The sequence below is a fragment of the Chironomus tepperi genome, unplaced genomic scaffold, assembly GCF_022539635.2.
Source record: "Chironomus tepperi strain 1889 unplaced genomic scaffold, CSIRO-AGI_Ctep_v1 contig_223, whole genome shotgun sequence".
Classification (NCBI taxonomy): domain Eukaryota; kingdom Metazoa; phylum Arthropoda; class Insecta; order Diptera; family Chironomidae; genus Chironomus; species Chironomus tepperi.
The window spans coordinates 1999177-2020011 of NW_027226345.1; the positions used below are offsets into that span (position 1 = coordinate 1999177).

Sequence of the window (20835 nt, forward strand, 5' to 3'; positions counted from 1 at the left end):
TTCATCTTAATGCTTTTACCCTCCACATGTTGTCTTGAAACAAATTGAGAATTTAATAATATTAAATGAAAAATTATATCAAAATCTCAAGTTCTGCTCAACAAACTGCTTCATGTAAAAGTTACATAATATGAAAATATGTTAGTGTGATGTGATGTGCTCAAGAAAAAACTTATTTCTCAGCTTCTGCTTTTGACATAATAAATGTGAAAATTATAACTAGTCGGAGAAGTAGATTTCATGCAAGGAACACGTTGAATAATTAAAATTTCATTAGCACAAGCAGTGGTAGGGAAGTTGAAGATGTAGTTAGAGGTGGGTTTGGGGTGCAATTTGTTTTGTGTCATTCTGTATGAGTCAGGACTAGTCAAGGGTGAGGTATTATCGTAGAAATCGTATTTTTAAGATTTAATTACATGGAAAAATTGTAAAAATTGTGAAAAAGCTCAAAACGTTGGAAATGCCATGTGTATGTAGTGTGGGGTATCGGCTAAGGGGTGTCGTAGCCTGGTGGTGTCCCAAAACATTTTGGACCACACCGCAACAATGTCTGACCCTGGACCCTGGATTCTATTACAATGACCACATCAGACACCCTTCTAACCTAGCTACACCTCTACTTCAAGCTCTTATACTTCAAGCATATGTACATAAATGCACTAAAAGCAATTGAATTGAATAGCAACAATATGATATATTAACTATGCTAAAGGTACTGAAGGCTATGATAAATGTGTTGTTTACGTGCAATGACATGCAAAAAAATGTTTTTATCTAAAGGGCTATTGTACATAATCATACACTAAAAATTGTATTTATTATCAACATAGAGACACAGCCATCTGTTTTTGAAAGGCATTCAAACTCCAAAACATTTTTTTGTTTTTTATTTGATTTTTATTCGTTTTTGTAGAATTTCATTTTATTTATTTACAATTTTTCTTAAGTTTTTTGTATTCAAACACACAGTACAATAATTCAATGTATAAGAAATATATTCATCATATTTTAATATTTATTGCAATTTCATTGCAAATACCAAAAAATAAAATTCAGATAAATTTTTAATAAAAAACATTTTAAGTATGTAGATTGATCTAAATGTCAAAAAATAGAATTATGATTCATATCCAGAACAAAATAAAATATGTGTTTTATATTCTTAATGCCAAGTAAATAAACAATGAGCAAATAGTAGATATCCTGTCGTTATGACAATACTTCCAATCATTAATGGAAAACCGAATCTGTTGGGGAAGAAAAAGAAAAAGAAAATGAGAAAAATGAATCTGTGGATAGTACAAAAGAGATGAAAATATGCTTTGATTTATGAGAGAATATGTTGTGTTGGGGTTTTGCATTAATAGCTTTCTTTAGTCATGTCAAATTTTGTTGAATATTTGGAAAAAAAAGATGTGAAGAAGCTTGGCAAAAGAAAGAAAGAAATTAAAACTTTTTGGCTCTGTTTTCTTTGAGTTCTTTACAACTAGGGGGATAAGTCAAAGTTTGAAGTTAGACCTCCTTTAATACAGTATTGTACACTGTATAGTGCCCTAGTACATGTCCTTTTAGAAACCTATTTTGAAAGGTAACACATTGCGAAGACACGAATACGTCTAAAGACCTGATGTACCCTGCAATGTACTCAGTTACAATTCGTGTATGCAAGATTTCGTAAAGAAATCCACCAGATACTAGTTTATCCTTGTATACCCAGCAGTGGAGACACAATATTAGGGTTTCTGAAAAACTGCAAAATGAGTACTTTTTGAAAAACTTCCACTTCCAGAGTAGTTTTTGAAACGCTTCCAGAAACCCAATGCATTATGTGCCTCAAAACTGCACACAAACGCTTCTAAAATTAGACATGACGTGCAGTTGAACCCAGAAACTTTGGTACGTGTGACCAACACCCTTCCATTTAGGCTACTGATGCTTTTTCACCGATGAGAGTAAACTTGGAGTAAACTAAAATGCAGTCTCAAATTTCAAACTTTTCAAGTATAATAGTAAAATTTTGAAAGATTACTAATATTGGGCATACTTTTTCAAGAATCACTTTATTCAAAAGCAACTTTGTCTTCTTCCTAGTCACAACGAGTCATGTTGTTAACCCATCAACAGAAATAATACAAAAAACTATTCATCCAAGATATTGAACAACAGGCACATTTTATCCCTCTTTTATTAAATATATTTTCCTATTATTTCCCATTGTATTATCAATTTAATGGAAAAATATTTGGATAGAAAACTAATAGAAAACTACTCGGAACTAAAGGATATAACTGAGCATAAAATATGGCCGACAATTTTCCCCATGAAAATATTTTCCTTATTGATTTTTTTTTGGTTGAGAAAATACTAGAAACGCATTAATCACGAAAATGCGAGAATATCCTTTTATGCTAAGAATAAGAAGTTGAATGCCACGCAAAATTTGAAGCCCAAACACGATATTATCATAAATCAACGCAAATCCTCAAAATATTTACTTGAAAAATTCCATGAAATTCATTTTGTATCCATGCTGTTCAGCTATACCAGCACATATAACGTTCGCCGACGCACCAACCACAGTTCCATTTCCGCCCAATGACGGACCAAAGGCCAATGCCCACACGAGTGGTTGCAATGGTAGATTTATTCTTGCTGCCAACGAGATTACAATTTTCACCATCATTTGTGTAACGGGTATGGAATCAACGAATGCTGATGTTATTGCCGATACCCATAAAATGATAATAATAGCAACAGCCAAACGATACTCTTTAGATACAGATTTAATAATATCTTCACATCCAGATCCAATCCATGTTATAAATCCCATACGTTCAACAGCTTCCATAAGAACAAACATTGCAGCAAAGAATAATAGTGTTGAGAATTCAACACGATGTAAAATGGCGTCCATATCATCACGATTACTTATGATTAGAAGAAGTGTAACGCCAAGTAATGCTGACCATCCAAGTGATAAACGATGAATTTGTGGAAACGATTCGACCATAAACAGTACAATGATGAAGGTCAATGCAATTCCCGACTTAATTAATAATCCTTTTTTCCTTAGTGGATATGCCTTTTCCATTTCCTCCAAGGTTGATCTGTAACGTGCCACACCTATTCCACCTTTTGCCATTTTCTTCTTCAACTCATGTTTTAGTATTTTAACCTTCTTAATGAGGGTTTCTCGGACCATATTTGCGTCCTTTGAGAATGGCGATATTGATGCAGCTGTACGCTCCCAAACGACAATATTACGTTTTAAAACTTTTATTTCCTTTGGTTCGTGAATGAATAATGTATTAATATCTTTATAATTGAGACGAAGATGAAGATTTGTCGTGATAGTAAGAATAATGACGCCGATTAGCATGTGGAGAGTGAAGCTTATAAACGTTACACCCTATATTACGTTGAGAAATGAAATTGTTTACTTATTATTGTGAGAAATGGAAGTTTCTTTATTTAGTAAAGAAAATAAAAATAAACTTACACTTTCAAGGATGGTTGGATTCGATGTCTACATTCGAGGAGAAAATAAAGTCTTGTATTATAATGGAATATTATATTTTTGTGATGATAATAAATGGCATGAGATATTGTATTTGTGTGATAAATGTGGAGATCCGTTTTCTTTAAGGTGCTTTAAATGAGAATGCGATTGAATATGCTTGAAATTACAATACTTTCTCACATTGTTTTACGTAGAATACTAAATTATTCAATTTTGTACACTAATTGTCTTATAATACTCAATTTTGTATACTAAATTGTGTACACTTTACTAGGAAAGTCTTGCAATCGGTATACTAAATTGTATACTGTATACTGTATTGGGTACACTAAATTGAGTATACTGCATTAGGTGGGCTTTGTATTGAGTATACTAAATTGAGTATAGTGTGCTTGGTAAGCTTTGATTGGGTATATTAAATTGAGTGTATTGCATTACGTAAGTTGGCGGCAACAGTGACGCAGTGGTTAGATTGTCGGCCTACCGACCCTAACAATCCGAGTTCGATCCCAGGGAAAGACTGTTCGGATTTGGGTGTTTTTTTGCTGTTTCTAGTCATAGTATTTCGGTATGTGTATTCGCGACTCACAAATGGGTCAAATTCATCACCTAGCTACCTTTTTTATCTTATAAAAAAACTTTTAATGACTTCAAGTATTACTAAAATACCTGATACCACCAAATTGTCATCCTAAACTTTCGTCATTCAGCGATAATTTCGATTACCATCGAACAAAGTTCAAGCTCCTATAGCAACAACATTAAATTCCCATTGACGACCTTTATGAATTCCACTCAAGAAGTTCAATACCAAAAATTATCAATTAATCGATAATGTGATAAGAAAAAATGATTCACAGACTGATAGACGTGAATACACAAACGAATTACAGTTTTGGAATTATGAACTGATAAAATATTGATAGATAATCGATTAAAGTATGAGTATAAACTATCAGAAGGCCATCATCAGCTCTGAACAAAGCGAAAAATTGAGTTGTAGAAGGTTGATGATTGGGGGAATTGGGGGAATTAGAGAAGTTGAAGTCTAACTCTGAAGCTGACCAAATATCAAGTGTAGATCATCTCCTGACATTCCCTAAATACACCGCTGGCGACCGAGCTATTTGCCGGGATAAGTGCATTAAAGGATATAGTTAAAGCCTATCCAAAGCACCTTATCCAAAGGATGGAAGCCCCACAATCAGCCTAGGGATGGTAAGACCCTACCATGTCCAATGCCAACGTATTCAAAAATAGGTACCTGTCACAGACAAAGCCGTTCAATTCCTTAAGAATTGTAAAGTTTTCTCACAAAACAATACAAATCATCAAGGAATTGTACGATTTTTGCCTGTGACAAGATCCTGTTTTGCAACTCTGTTAACGATTCCTAATTCAGACGTCGTAAGATTCACGGACCTATCACATTTTCACAATACTGATTCTCATGCAATACTTATCCATTCAGCTTATAATTTCTTTTTATACATACACTAAATGAGAAAAAAAGAGAGAAAAAATGTGATTAATACAAGATTTTGTTAATTAATGTGACTTAATATTCGAATCTTTTATGCTTGATGATGTTTACTCACACTGTGAAATGAGAAAAAAATTAAATAAATCAATATTTTTGACAATGTCAATGTGACTTGATGTTTACTTACTCTATAAAGGTTTAAACAAAGAGAAAATGAAATAAAATATTTAATTAATTATTTGTTCATAAAAATGGACATAATCAGAGTTTGGCTGTCTCAAAACGACTGGTAATTTTTTTTCGGTTAAATTCAAATTTTTTTTGACCGTTAATTTAACTTTTCTTCGTAACGTAAATTTTTATTTTAAAATTAAGTTTGAAATGTTCGAATTTTTCGAAAATATAATTTCGAAAAATTCGAATTTGAGACTGCCACACCCTGGACATAATTATTGACCAAACTTACTATAATATTCGGTGGATCACCAACAGGTGTCGTTGTACCGCCAATATTTGCATGAACAACAATTGCCATTAACACTGGCACGGGATTTAAGTCCAAATCCTCACACAATGTGATTGTTATTGGTGCCATAAGAAGAACAGTTGTTACATTATCCAACAGCATCGAAATTAGACATGTGATGATACATAAGCAGTGAATTAATGGCCAAATTTTACCATTTGTTATCTGTGGATAGAAAAATTCATTTGTCAGTATTATGGATGTCATAAAAAAGACATCTGATATAAATCCACATACCTTATATGCATAAACTGCAAGATGATCAAAAACACCTGTTTCAGTGAGAATGGCAACAAGTATCATCATGGAAAATAAAAGCAATATCGTCTCAACGTCAATCCATCCGATTATTTCTTGATGTGTAGGACGATCATTAAGTGCGGCAAGAAGAGCAATTGATAATGTACTTGCTATCATTGCTGCAAATGTTCTATGAACAACCTGAATGGAAGGTATATTGACTTTATTATCTGTGCTAAATTTCATTATGTTGTAATAATGTTTACATTATTTGTCATAAATGTAGAAATTTGTTAGCTTTTCTGTGGGTTGAAATGGGAGACTTTTAATTGTTTGTCGTAAAGATTATATCGCTTTACTGCTTGCGTTTGGGAAATTTATTCATTTTTTAGGGAGATTCTTAGAGATGGTAGAGATACTTAGATGGTCGTTATTTTTTTAATGAGATTTGAAATAATTTTTGCTTTGACAATTTGATTGCGAATGTTAAGAAAAAGTTATAGACAGGGTTGGTATCATTGTCATTGTGGGTGTAGACTAGACAAAAATACCAGGATTAATCATACGCAACATGCGAATAACGTGTGCAGAACATGTTCGCTAGGACACCGGTACGATGCCATATTAATGGAAAGACGCAACGTTGCCCGGACGGTACCGTGGCAGCTAGTTTCGACTTATTTTTCTAATTCTAACGTCTTCCCTATAATACAACTACGTAGCGTGGACTTAGTAAGTACGTTTTGTTGTTTGAGATTGCCTCTCGAATAGCACAACCCGGTTATTCTGGTCCTAGATATGCGTGACTCAGACTTTGTGCCGGATTCAATTTAAATCCGGAATAATGCCAAAGTCAAGTTACCTTGGTGCCGGATTTGGTTAATCGATCCCAAATCCGGCAACAAGTCGGCTTGACAATGCCATGTTTCCGGATTTGGAATCGATTAACCGACTCGTACTATTTACCGAAAAATCAAATTTGGTATCAAATGTACCAAATTTGGTCTAAATTCTGGTCAAGCCTCAATTTATTAATTATAGATTACTTCTTTTAATCTGGTATTTTAACCCCATAAATCCTATCTTTACTCGTTTGAAACCTGCCTATATCCATTTTGAACTTTGTCTCCACTCATTTTGAACCCTGACAACTCAGCCAATCACTTAATTTAATGCATCGTTTCCGAAAATCTATAAAAAAACATTCCAAACTTCAGCTTTATTCCTTTAAATCTCAATTACAAAAAATCAATCAAATCGATTTTTTTCTTCTAAAAAGCATGTTACTCATTGGAATGTGAAAGAATTTCATCCTATTTTCGAGTTCCTTTAGCAATGAATTTTGATTTTCCACCCAATCGTGCATGAACTTGCAGGAAAAAAGTTTAGAATTTTAATGAGTTATGCTACATATGTTACATTTATTTTCAGACCCCATTCATTTATTACTTTTGATTTAGAATTCTAGATAAATTGTTTCCATAACGCCCATAGGGTTTCATGATAAATTATACATGATTTTAGCACTGTCTATTTTCATATGTGTAGCTACAATGTATACTTAATAACTAATTTCAATTAATTGTCTTAATTGATTGATAACCCTTTTGTGTGTTTCAACAGCACATGTTAATTCATATGTACGGTCCACAATTTGGAACGAAAAGTCTAACAAATGACTAGCATTTATGGGAACAATAAAGTAAAACATACTTACTTCCCAAATAATTAATGCGTATAGAAATATGAGAACAAATGCGGCAAAAATTACTCCAAGTTGTTTATTAATTGGATCAACATCGTAACTGAATATCAACGGCATTTCTTGTTTCTTGTCCAATGGTGTCTTTGTGAAGTTACTTTCAATTACAAGCTGAATTTGTTCCTGTGAATCTTCCAAATCGTCCAAATTATCCTCACCAATATCAAACATTATTGGCAATCGAGTTGAATTTGCAAAGTCAAATTCAGTTGGTGGTTGTATAGCGTATATCCTTTGTTGTGTCAATGGCTTATGTGTTATGTCCGTACGCAAATAAACTCTCAAATAATTGTCTTTGTCCTTTTCTTTCTCAATGTAATCTCCAGTGTTTTTCCTTCGATTCAATAATGTTTGACGTCTTTGATGCTGTTCGAGGACTTCCGGTAAAAATGCTCCTTCGAGTGTCACATTAATCCTTGATCCGGTTGGTAAAACTGGGAAATTGTAAATTCTTGCATTGTCAATTGGAATCGATAGTTGCCGTTTTTCAATCTTTTTCTCGGGCGTTCGTGCCAAGAAGAAGACCATTAATATCCATACGAAAACTAATAAGCCTGATTTGCCATATTTATGGAACGGATGTGTGTCTTCATGATGTTCTTCGTCCTTTGGTGGAGTGCCTTGCCGCGGGGCTGGTACTTGGAAATGGACACTTTCCTTGACTTCTTTTGATTCTTTTGGCTCCTCTCTAAATTAATTATCATTACTGACATGCACAGAAATATAGAAAAATGTGTCAACAATACCTAGGCTTAAAGTGCTCTTTAATGTGATCAACTTCCTGAGATTCCGTTTTGCCTTCACTATTGGTCACTTTAATTGTTATGAATTCACCATTATCCGAGTCAGAGTCCTCTAAATCTTCAATTTTATCCACATCATCTGGCTTTTTAGCAACTGGAAAACGAGGTTCGACTGGTTCTGAACTATTGCGTGCTCCATCGACATATACATCGCCATGCTCAGCTGCTTTTTATTTTATTTTATAGTTATAGTTGAATATTTTTTGGAAGCAGAAAGAATAATAATAGTAATCATGTAGGAATAACATAAAAAATGGCAACAAATTCAAGAATATCAAAAAGGGATCATGATTTTATGACATCATATAATCGATAAGAATGAAAATAAAACTAAGGATAAGGAAGAGACTCTCATATGCGAATCTTTATTTACGACATTACTTAATATCCGACGATTTTTCTATGCTTGGTAGCATAATACAATGTGTGGCTTACTATCAAAGAATGTGTAAGGAAAAAATTACAATTTAAGCCATAAAATATCATCTTTAATGTTTTAGAGCTTTGGCATGTATTAAGTTTAAGGCGAGAAAATATTAGCAAAATTTTTTTCATTGAGAAAAAATGTCTTTTCGATCATTTTTTAACTTCCTGTTTTCGGCTTACTGGGGTATGGATGGTTGGAGGTGAATTATGAGGGTTATGTGAAAATTAATAAGGATTTGAAGGAGCTTTTTTATGAGAATTTTTCAATGTAAGTAAGGAATCGTTCATTTGAAGAGCACATCGTGTTCGCTAGGGCATTTATACGGTTTCGCATTTGTATACGGAATGTATGGAAGCTCGATAACAATCGACGTTGAAGAGTTCTTTGCGAGAGAATGTTCTCATGACGTAAACCGTACACAGTATTAACTTTAAGCTAAGAAGTTGCCCTGACGGCACGTTGGAAAAAAATTGGTTGATTTTGACCCATTTTTTAGGGCGAAAATTACGGTTACAATTAGGGACCGTTCACTTATTACGTTCAGGAGGGGTAAGTTTTATTTAAACAATGAATTGAAATTCCAGGAATTCCATTGTTCATTATTGAAAAAAGTTTGTTATTCTGTAACGTAATAAGTGTACGTTACTTTACGCTTAGCCGTATTGTGCAACTTGGGTTAATTCTTACGTAATGTTTTTAAGGTGGTAGGTGCTTAGGGTTGAGATTTTGATATGCCTTGAGATTTTGGATCAGAAAGGGGAGGGAAGGGAAGCCAAAAAATCGATTCTTTACGCTACATAATTACTGATGATATCTCTAAGGGAGTTTGAGTTTCAATCTCGAGAAAAGTTTGTAAAATCTGATAAAAAATAAAAGAAACTTTTAACATGGAGTTATAACAATGAGATGTTATGCCTGAGGTGTTCATTCTTATATTTTTCTTTCTAAATATGGACTTAGCTACGAAAAGATAAAAATATTTCAGAAGCTTCTTTCTTTAGTTATCCAAAAAATTCATATAATTCTGCAAAAAAGCTTTTCCCTACTTTTTCTGACATTACTACAACAAAAATTCTTAATATCCCCAAAATAAGTTCACCTTTCCAAACCACACATAAACCCCAACAAAACCATCAAAAATTTTTTTGTCTTTTTCGTCATTTTCTTCGGTATTTACCTCAAAAGTTTCTCAAGCATTTAAAGTATTTCATGTGGTTCATTTTTATTCTATTTATTTATGCATGTAATGTCGTATTCTATGTTAAATATGTGACATTGACTTTACTTAACTTTTTTGGAGCAGGAAAATTTAATGAGCATAAGAATTCTTAAGAATTTAATTGCATTGCCACTGCCTCGAAGCACTTTTGAAAACTCAATTATTTTATGTTTTAATTGCGAAGCTTCCACTTGAAATATGGCTGAATAAATATTGAAATTCTACAGCAAACATCACCCTTAAAAGTCAAATCTCAGGTCAGATATGAACGATTTTGCGACTAATTTGAGATCTCTTTAGATGTTTTCTGTGTGATACAATTGAATAAAACCGTCGAGAGCTTTAATATGAATCTCAAGTGAATGTCTCGATTATTGATGTCGATTCAGTCTGTTGGTTATCGCAAATATTATGAAAATCAGACATCAACAGTATGTTATCTTTCGCATACTGAGTTTTTATGCAATAAAAAAATTGAAGTTTAACTTTAATGTTGCTGAAACTATGGGATTTACATACATACATGGGATGAATTGAGGAGAGAGAGGAGATGCACTATGGGACAGAAATGAAATTTTTTTCCAAAAATTATTTTCTTCGCTTAAATTATTGTCCCTAATATCCCATTTATGGAACTGCTTACGAAATTGGATAATTCGATTCCACTGCGGAGAAATGGCTCTTCAAAGTTTGGTTCAAGTGTCCTTTCTCATCAAACTCAAACGATCATCACCAGTCACTGGTTTGATAAAAACTTTTGAAATTTCTTTTGTTTGATAGCTATGTATAGGAGCTTAATTATAAGATAGAAAAAATTATCCTGCCTTGATTCCCTTAGGGGAATTTTTGAATTTTCTCAGAAAATCACATGCATGTTGTGTTTCCGTTTGTCTGAGCCTCAACCAGTGCAACTATGGATTCTAAAAATATTTTTATATTATAGATATGGATATAATCTACAACTTTCATGAACATACTATATAATTTTACTGCAGTTTTGGTGATGAAAAAATTATTTTCTTCAAAAAAATCGCAATTTTTGGACATAAGTTGCTGTAGCTTTTCAGGAAGACCCATAGTAGTGGAATTTTATTGCATATTTAGATAGCTCTTACTTTATACTATTTAAAAATGCAGTTAGTTAGAAGTCAGTATATCGGACACTTTCGAGCAATTTGGCTTTGAAGTGATAGTGAAATGGATCGACGAAAATGAAAAAATTGAATAACTTTTTTATAGTGTAATAAAAATTTGTGTTATTACTGTAGATTAATAGATCTCATCAAGACGCGTATTTTGAGTATAAATATGTTATGGTTTGGTCAAGTTTTCTGAGTGAAATGTTAAATTTTCAATTTTGACCAAAATTTTTCAAAAAAAATCACTTTTTTTCAAAAATTCAATGAAACTTGCTGGAATCTTTTTTAAATGTTCTATTTTCATATCGTAATCAACTTTTGTTCAGCAACTTGTCTCAAATTCACCTAATTGAGGTTGAAATTTGTCAAAAACCGATTTTTAGTGCATTTTTTGGGATTTTTTCATACAAATGCTATTATTTCTTATCAAATATCAATTTTTAACATTATATTATTGATTACCTTTATTTTTTTAAGGATGATCTTTCATTTTCCGGACAGAAACTTATAGGTTATTGAGTAAAAATGTTCAAAAAATGGGTTTAAGTAGTTCAAGCAAGGAGACAAAAATTTTCAAATTCACTTTTTTGCAACTAAAATTATTCAGAAGATTTCCAAACTTTCAGGAACTATAGATTATGATCAAAATTTAATAAATTATTCCAAATTTGGGCTAGTTTACGTTTTAAAATAAGCTTTTTCTTCCAATTTCATAGAAAGTGTCAGTCATAGTTTTAATTCAATTTTTTTATCACATAACCTCATGTTTTGATAGTTTTTAGACGTATTTAGTAATTGCAATAGTTTTTCCAATAAAAAAGTTTCATCTAATAATGCAGATTAGGATTTATGTATCATATTTAATTAAATATTTATTTAAAAATTTTCACAAAATTTAGAGTTGATTTGAAGCGATTTTACTGTTATTTGCTTGAAGGAAAATATTTATTATTATCAGAAATATCATTTTTAAAGCAAAATTAAAAATTTTATAGCATCTGTGATAGGAATATCTATAGAAAAACTGTTTTAAAATTTAGTTATTTCAGTTTTTAAAATCAGATGAAAAACAAGGCTCCCGCAGATTATAATCTTCATACAAAATGATTTTCAAGATTATAATCTTCCATACAAAGATTATAATCCGAAATAATCTTCATACAAAGATTATAATCCCAAACAATCTTCATACAAAGATTATAATCTTTAATAATCTTCATACAAAGATTATAATCTTGAAAATAATCTTCATATAGAAGATTATAATCTTCTAATACAATGAATTTAGTTGTAACTATAAGGAAAATTAACATTTAATAAGAAATTAATTATTTTCTGCGCTTTTAGTTAACTGTGGACTGTGCATCAAGTTTCAAACTAGGTTTTCACTCAATTGCAATGAAAATTGATATGAATAATTTTATTTTTTGGAATATTTCACCCTGGATTTAAGAAAATTGAAGCAAAATTGAGATTTTCGAGGGTTTTTCTGCCTTGTTTAAGCAAACTTAAGAGAAATCTGTCTTTTCTGTATGGTTTTACACACCAATTTGGCTTTACTGAGGAGTTTTCCACTCTAAATAAGGAATCCTACCCAAAATTCGTTGAGTTTTTCACCTCAAATTAGAAAACCGAGGCCAAATTCGGCTTTTCTGAAGAATTTTTCACTCTAAATAAGAAAACCGAGGCATAATTTGGCATTTTTAATAGGTTTTTCATCCCAAATTAGAAAACCGAGGCCAAATTCGGCTTTACTGAGGAGTTTTTCATCCTAAATGAGAAAACCATGGCCAAATTCAGCTTTACTGATGAATTTTTAACCTCAAATAAGAAAACTGAGGCCTAATCCGGCTTTACTGAGGAGTTTTTCATCCTTAATTAAAAAACTGAGGCCACATTTAATTTTATTGTGGATTTTTCCACCCTAAATAAGGAAATCAAGACAAAATTTGGCATTTTTGATGGGTTTTTCTAAGGTTTTCCATCCCAAATAAGAATACTGAAGTAAAATTCGACTTTTCCGAATAGGTTTTCATCCTATTTATGAATACTAAGGCAAAATTCTGCTTTTTTCGATAGTTTAATGTAAATTACACTTTCGTAAGAGTTAAAAACTTAATATGACATTAAAGTTGAAGATTATAATCTTTAAAAGGATTTGTATGGAAAAGATTATAATCTCCATACAAAGATTATTAAAGATTATAATCTTCATACAAAATTTTCAAAGATTATAATCTTCCATACAAAGATTATAATCTTTAATAATCTTCATACAAAGATTATAATCTTTAATAATCTTCATACAAAGATTATAATCTTTAATAATCTTCATACAAAGATTATTGAAGATTATAATCTGCGGGAGCCTTGATGAAAAAGCTTATTTTAAAACGTAAACTAGCCCAAATTTGGAATAATTTAGTAAATTTTGATCATAATCTATAGTTTCTGAAAGTTTGGAAATCTTCTGAATAATTTTAGTTGCAAAAAAGTGAATTTGAAAATTTTTGACTCCTTGCTTGAACTACTTAAACCCATTTTTTGAACATTTTTACTCAATAACCTATAAGTTTCTGTCCGGAAAATGAAAGATCATCCTTAAAAAAATAAAGGTAATCAATAATATAATGTTAAAAATTGATATTTGATAAGAAATAATAGCATTTGTATGAAAAAATCCCAAAAAATGCACTAAAAATCGGTTTTTGACAAATTTCAACCTCAATTAGGTGAATTTGAGACAAGTTGCTGAACAAAAGTTGATTACGATATGAAAATAGAACATTTAAAAAAGATTCCAGCAAGTTTCATTGAATTTTTGAAAAAAGTGATTTTTTTTGAAAAATTTTGGTCAAAATTGAAAATTTAACATTTTATTCAGAAAACTTGACAAAACCATAACATATTTATACTCAAAATACGCGTCTTGATAAGATCTATAAATCTACATGAATAACACAAATTTTTATTACACCATAAAAAAGTTATTCAAATTTTTCATTTTCGTCGATCCGTTCCACTATCACTTCAAAGCCAAATTGCTCGAAAGTGTCCGATATACCGACTTCCAACTAACTGCATTTTTAAATAGTATAAAGTAAGAGCTATCTAAATATGCAATAAAATTCCACTACTATGGGTCTTCCTGAAAAGCTACAGCAACTTATGTCCAAAAATTGCGATTTTTTTGAAGAAAATAATTTTTTTCATCACCAAAACTGCAGTAAAATTATATAGTATGTTCATGAAAGTTGTAGATTATATCCATATCTATAATATAAAAATATTTTTAGAATCCATAGTTGCACTGGTTGAGGCTCAGACAAACGGAAACACAACATGCATGTGATTTTCTGAGAAAATTCAAAAATTCCCCTAAGGGAATCAAGGCAGGATAATTTTTTCTATCTTATAATTAAGCTCCTATACATAGCTATCAAACAAAAGAAATTTCAAAAGTTTTTATCAAACCAGTGACTGGTGATGATCGTTTGAGTTTGATGAGAAAGGACACTTGAACCAAACTTTGAAGAGCCATTTCTCCGCAGTGGAATCGAATTATCCAATTTCGTAAGCAGTTCCATAAATGGGATATTAGGGACAATAATTTAAGCGAAGAAAATAATTTTTGGAAAAAAATTTCATTTCTGTCCCATAGTGAGATGATGTGTGTCGGAGGAGGAAGGGGATGAAGAAGGGGAATGTAAGAACGGGAGAATGGGGAGGAACGGAAGGAAGGGGAAGAAGGAAAAGAAGAAGAAAAAGAAGGGGAATAAGTAAAGGAATTCTGAGTTTGGTAACGAAAAACCTAATCAAATTGAAGAATTTTGCCAAAAAAAATGTTTTGGTGTCAAATACTTCTCCTGGATACACTCCTGATGTGTATCTAAGTTAACGACTTTCACTTGAAGATTTTATGACTAAACAGCGAAATAACATAAAATTGAAGCGTATTTATTGAGGATTGGGTTGAAATCTATGATTAAAGTTTTATTATTCTAAGGCTTTAGATACAAAGTTTGAGTAAAGAAACCGAAATTTTGCATCCTTTAAGACACCTCGACTAAAATAAATATCTTTGGTCCTAAAGAATGCTGTTTGGCAAATTTTATTTACTAACATAAAAATGGATCAAAATCAACCATCACAGACCCATTACGTCTTGCTGTCAATGAGGCAATATAGCGATGTCCTGACGATCCAAAGCTCCATGTCGACTAAGATTTTGTATGGAAAAGTCGACTTAAGTCGACTCGACTTATATTTTATATCAAAAAGCCGACTCAAATCGACTCGACTCCAGATAAAATCGGAATCGACCACGAACTCTGTTGACGACTGCTTTTCGTAACTCGGGATTAATTACTTAAAACTCCATAACACACCTCACCGATTAAATTATCCTTATCGTACAAATAAATTCAGCTTATAATGTCAATGCCTTAACTAGTCGACATCACAGCAGGAAAATGTTTAATACAAACTTAAAGCCAAAGCTATACGTGTGTAGCTTTAAATGAAAATTTAATGTTTAAATAAACCAGGAATGTAAGTCAGGGGAGTAATAAAAGTAGAACAATGAAGTCATAAAAATGAGGGAGAAAACAAAAAAAAAATATATAGATTTTTGTGTTAATCACCTTTCCATCGTTCATTTTCTTGTTGGAAGGATATCATTGACGGATCATGTCTGATGGCTGCTGGAAGTTGTCGAAAAACTTTCAACGATGCCTCCGTCACTTCACTTAAAGGGATAAGAGATATTATCGATTTTTTACGTTGCGGTTGTTCTGGTGGGACGTCGTCATTGGACGTTGAGGCACGTCCCGAGAATCCAAGTCGCTTGAAAAGTCCCATTATTCTAAATTATTGGTTTTTTCAATACAATTTAGTACAATTTGTGTCTACTTATTCTATCATCAATAATTCATTGCAGTTTGTCACTCAATTTTATACTGTTTACTTTTTTTTTGTGCAGCAACAAGTGCTCTTTGCATGCACACAATAAATTCACTTTATGTTCTGCTAAACTGTGTAGTGTTTCCACACAATAAATTCTCTCTATTTTGATGAATTTTTAAAAAAAAACTTTCTTTCAACTCTAAAAAATTAAAAAAAGTCAACAAGACCTGCTGTCACAAAGAGATTCGAATGTGCATTGAATAAATAAAAAAAAAATAATAATTTTTTATGAGAATTCTCCGCTCACTAAAACTGAGGAGAATTTCTCATAGTACTTATTAAACAAAAAAAAATAGTATAAATGTGTCTTAATAGCACACCGATGATGATGAGAAAAATGTAAAGGTTTCCGAAAATAGATATTCAGATTTTATTTAGAGAGAATTTTTTTTTTCACTTATTTTTGTTCAGGCAGACACAAAAAAAAAAAAAAAATTCACACTTATTTTTTTATCCACAATTAAAGCAAAGAAAATATTTTTTGGTGCTTAAATTCACTTATCAGAGTCAATTGATTAACACTCAAACAACAATAATTATAATGTGCTTGTTATTAACTGATTATATGAGACGATAAACTTTTTGTTCCTCTTTCTTAATTAAAAGTTTTTTTTTACTTTGTGTCATAATTATTTTTCTCTCTCGGTGCTATTTTGTTTTTGGTTGGAGAACTTGAGGGTCAACTATTTTTTGCAACTTAGTTAGTGATTGTAACAGAGGGAAGTGTAATTTTTGAGTGTGTGATTCTAAATTGTGCTCAAATCTACTTCAGAAAGGACTATGGTCCCATCTTGAGTAAAACAAGTTATGGTGCAATAGCTATTAAGAAGCTAGAATGAGTTTTGAATTCAAATTAGCTCTGTGAGGATTTCATTTGGCTGCTGTTGTCTTCTTTGTGTTTCTTGGTCATGCTTCGAGCACACTATCGACATTAAGTGACAAATAGGGTTTTTAGTATCGGAATTAAATTACATCGAAGTCTAATTTCACCATAATTCGCTAAGAACAGATTGAAAATTGTATGAAATGTTATACTTCACAAGTGCTAACAGAAGCCTCTACATTCACATTTTAAGTGGGGTTTATAGTGAACCAGAGCGAATTCAAGTCGACTTCGAAGCAGAGTTGCAAAACAGGCACCTATGGCTGGCAAAAACCGTAAAATTTCTTGATAATTTTTACGGTTTTGTAAGAAAAACCATTCAAATTATCAAGAAATTGTACATATTTTGCCTGTTTTGCCACTCTGCTTTGAAGTATGTTAAATTGTATTGATTTCTGGACATGATCCCTCTTCAATGACATACAATTCAATATTTGTATTGAAGACTCTAGGAGCAAACTTAACTCAATACAGGAGTTCCTTATAAAATATACTTTATCAATAATCTGTTGATTTTGTCACTGAAGGGACTTATATCACCTTTTTAGAAGACTTTGCTTCTCTGTATTTTAATTATTTGGTATTTTAACTATTTTCATTGGATATGGAGGGCTATTGATAAGCACTTTAAGATATTGCTGTCTATACTTTTGAAATTAAGATTCTGTGAGCTTAGTTTCTTATAGAATTCAATTCGAACTAGTGAAAAACAATAATTTCCTACTAGTGAGACTCGAACCCACGACCGCTGAGTTAGTTTTAAAGCAATCCAGTACCTAATAACTGAGCCAATATGCTACTGATTCACTTCAGCTCACATAAATTCAATCAACAAATGTCACATCAAAAAGTTACACTTCTGTCTGTTACCCTTAAACACTAGTGTATATTGAACACATGATACCCTAATTCCAACAACTTGTTATATATACTTTAAACTTTCATCCTCCGATGCAGATGGAAGACACAAAAATTTTCCGAGAGAAAAATGTGCGAAAAACTCACGAAAAATAAAAAAAAATGATATGAAAATTTGTGAATTTTCACATCCAAACGCACGCAGCATCGGCCGACTACTGAAAACACAAAAAAATTCTACTCAACTCATGAATATGAAAAAAAAAATGAAATTTGTGAGCGAGAAGGGAAAGAAAAACATACAGCAGAGTTTGTGTGTTGTATGCTTTTATATTTTCGGCGAATCATTCTCAGTAGATTGCTCAAATGATTTTTGATATAGTATGTGAAATTGGAAAGGCTAAGGGAAAAAATATTCAATTTTTTTTTGTGTGTGACTCTCTCTTTTTTTTCGAGGCGGTGAAATTGGATGAGAAAGAGAAAAAAAAGACATTAATGCACAGTTTTTCATCGAAAAGTGCCTGCTTTTCTCTTCCTTTTCAAATGAAACTTGAATGGTGCTTTTCATGCTTCTGTCGTAATGAATAGATGAGATTGTTGTATTGAAGATGAATATGATAAGTACAATACATGCTTCGTACTTTGTATTTACATACACAAAATATTTTTTTTTTCGCATTATTTGGCTTAACAATGAGAATTCTTGGATGGGTCCTTGAATAATTCTCATATTATCTTCTAAAGATTTTTATTGTGCTGCTTATGGGATGATGAGAAATAAGCCTGAGAGGCTATATGGATGTGAATTTTGGGGTGTCCAAAATTTGTTTTATAAGAATCTTAATTGTGCAAAATAAATTTAAAATTAAATGCTAGAGGAAAGTGGGTGGATATTGAAGCTTTTTGTGATTATGGTAATTTTGTGATTGTTTGAGTGAATTTGATTTTGCAAACAATAATGTGGTAAGTTGTAGCAATCAATTGAGTCAGCTTAAGGTGTCATCAACGAAGAAGGGTAATGAATATTACAGCTAAGAATGATGAACATTACAGAATAATTCAAATAAGTCATCAATAGTTTGTATAAGCTTTGGGATGTGGCCAACAATATATTCAGATGGAAAGCCTTTTGTAGTGACTTAGGTTAAGGGGAGGGGTTTCTAGTTCTAATTACGATCTTTTTAGCTATTATTCTTAGTTGGAACCTCTCAGTTGGACGTACATTATCTAAGGTTTCTCAAGAATAAGACCAAGACTTCTCAGTATTCAAAAATTCTCATTGAAATCGCGTGCTCAGTCCCGTTTCCGATCTCGGATTCAAAAATTCGTCGAAATCTTGGCTTCAATAAACCATAATATTTACTGTTATTCCAAATTTTCATTGCAGATTCTTCACTTTTAAAACTGTCTTATATTATTTAAATATCATTTTTAACCCCGGGCAGCATAAAATTCTATTTCCAACCCACAATCACCATTAGCGTTATCACCAATTGATTATAGCGGACTTTTTTTTTTTGGAAAATTTCGAACCATTTTTTGTAAAACTTGAACATTTAGAAAGAAGATAAGCACCCTAAAAAAATTTCACCTTAAATACAAACAACCATAAATAACCCATCTATCTTATCATCTATTTTATTATTCCAAAATTCACAAAGGAATCTCCCAATGGAATTTTTAATTTCCTGATAATAATCCAACTCATATGGACACCCCTTAATAAAGAGATATACAACATGATATGTACATATGACTTTATCTCAAAAATTCTATGCATGCATTAGATCTAAAGAGATAAAAGGAAGGGCAAGCAGTAAGAGAGAGAGAAAGAGAGAATGCAGCGATTATGGGAAAGAAGAAAACAACATTTGTAAGCATTCAGATGTAAGAGAACTGAAAATGGGTCAAGAAGAAAACAAAATATAATAAAATTCAGATTTTGACTTTTTTATCGATCAAAAGGGTGCTAGAATGTTGATATTGGAAACTGGATGGAAGAGATATTGGAGATTTTTATGAATAAAAAGCTTTGTCACTTGAATGGTATGAAAAGGAAGTAGCATAAATGAAGTTTCGTAAAAGATATAACTTGAGAGAATAATACCAAGATCATTTCAACAACTTTTTTATATTATTTCTGTAAATCGACTTTTCAGATATTGGGTTTATATATATGTACCTTTTTTATTCAGAAATGATACTCACATCAGGATTTTATTGCAGCGCATACTTGGGACTTTTATTAAAAATTCTTAAATGGGGTTCTTTAGGTTGTGTTTTTATTATTTTATGGAAGTATATTCTTGAATTGTTAGAAAGGCATAGACAGAAAGGGGGATTTGATAGTCATTTCTCGAAATATACTATGTTTTTCCCAAACAGCACAATGTGTTCCCTAGTGCATTGCCACATTGTTGTATTAACGGTAAAATCCAAAATTTTGTTGACGAAAAAGACTATTCGATGTTTCATTTTTGTAAATTTTTGTTCAAATGTGGGAATTGACCCTCCTTGTCTACGCTCTAATGTAGATGATTCTTCTATACCAAGAGTGTAAAACTGATCAAAATGCTCAAAATATTCATAAAATGATCAAAAATTATCAAAAATCCTAACAGTCAGAGTGTGGAAAAAATGTCCGGCAAAATACCAAGGTCACACTTGCCAGGCCTGGAGAATTTTGGATCGATTTACCGACTTGTGTTTACTGCGAATAAACACGTGGTTAATCAGCTCAGTGTCTTTGGCTAAAGCTCGAGCTAAGTGTCTATAATTATTCAATTTATCAGATTACTAAGGACTTATGCTTTCGAATGCCTCCAGCAATATACTTAATTGCTCATAAAGTAAAGCTTATTCCATATAAATATGATATTATTAGGTAAAGGCAAATTAATGTCTAGTTGATGACTAATTTTTGTACACTCGATAAATGTGTTATTGACCTTCTTACATAATCAATAACTTTAACTTCCTGAAACAAATAAGATTTTCAAAAATTCCGGAA

At 31.7% G+C, this 20835-nt stretch overlaps 1 protein-coding gene and 1 long non-coding RNA gene across 2 annotated transcripts in view; one reads left to right on the plus strand and one right to left on the minus strand.

The window, feature by feature from the left end:
- The window catches only part of LOC139090934 (uncharacterized), a 45144-nt gene that overhangs the window by 2596 nt on the left and 21713 nt on the right, over positions 1-20835 (plus strand). The window lies entirely within an intron of this gene.
- Positions 1068-16223, minus strand: LOC139090933 (P protein-like). Its single transcript, XM_070640822.1, has 8 exons — positions 15763-16223; positions 8278-8500; positions 7487-8219; positions 5767-5970; positions 5461-5694; positions 3500-3526; positions 2496-3409; positions 1068-1247 (listed from the first exon to the last, which is right to left on the minus strand). The coding sequence occupies exons 1-8, from the start codon at positions 15977-15979 to the stop codon at positions 1163-1165; spliced, it is 2637 nt and encodes an 878-aa protein (XP_070496923.1). The 5' UTR covers positions 15980-16223; the 3' UTR covers positions 1068-1162.

What these genes read in the sequence shown, in the direction of transcription:
- LOC139090933 (XM_070640822.1), bottom strand. Translation starts at nt 15,979, where the DNA reads ATGGGACTTTTCAAGCGACTTGGATTCTCGGGACGTGCCTCAACGTCC. An exon ending in TTGCAGTTTATGCATATAAG is followed by an intron (nt 5,695 to 5,766) that starts GTATGTGGATTT and finishes TTCTATCCACAG; the next exon opens with ATAACAAATGGTAAAATTTG. An exon ending in AATTTCATGGAATTTTTCAA is followed by an intron (nt 1,248 to 2,495) that starts GTAAATATTTTG and finishes CTTCCCCAACAG; the next exon opens with ATTCGGTTTTCCATTAATGA.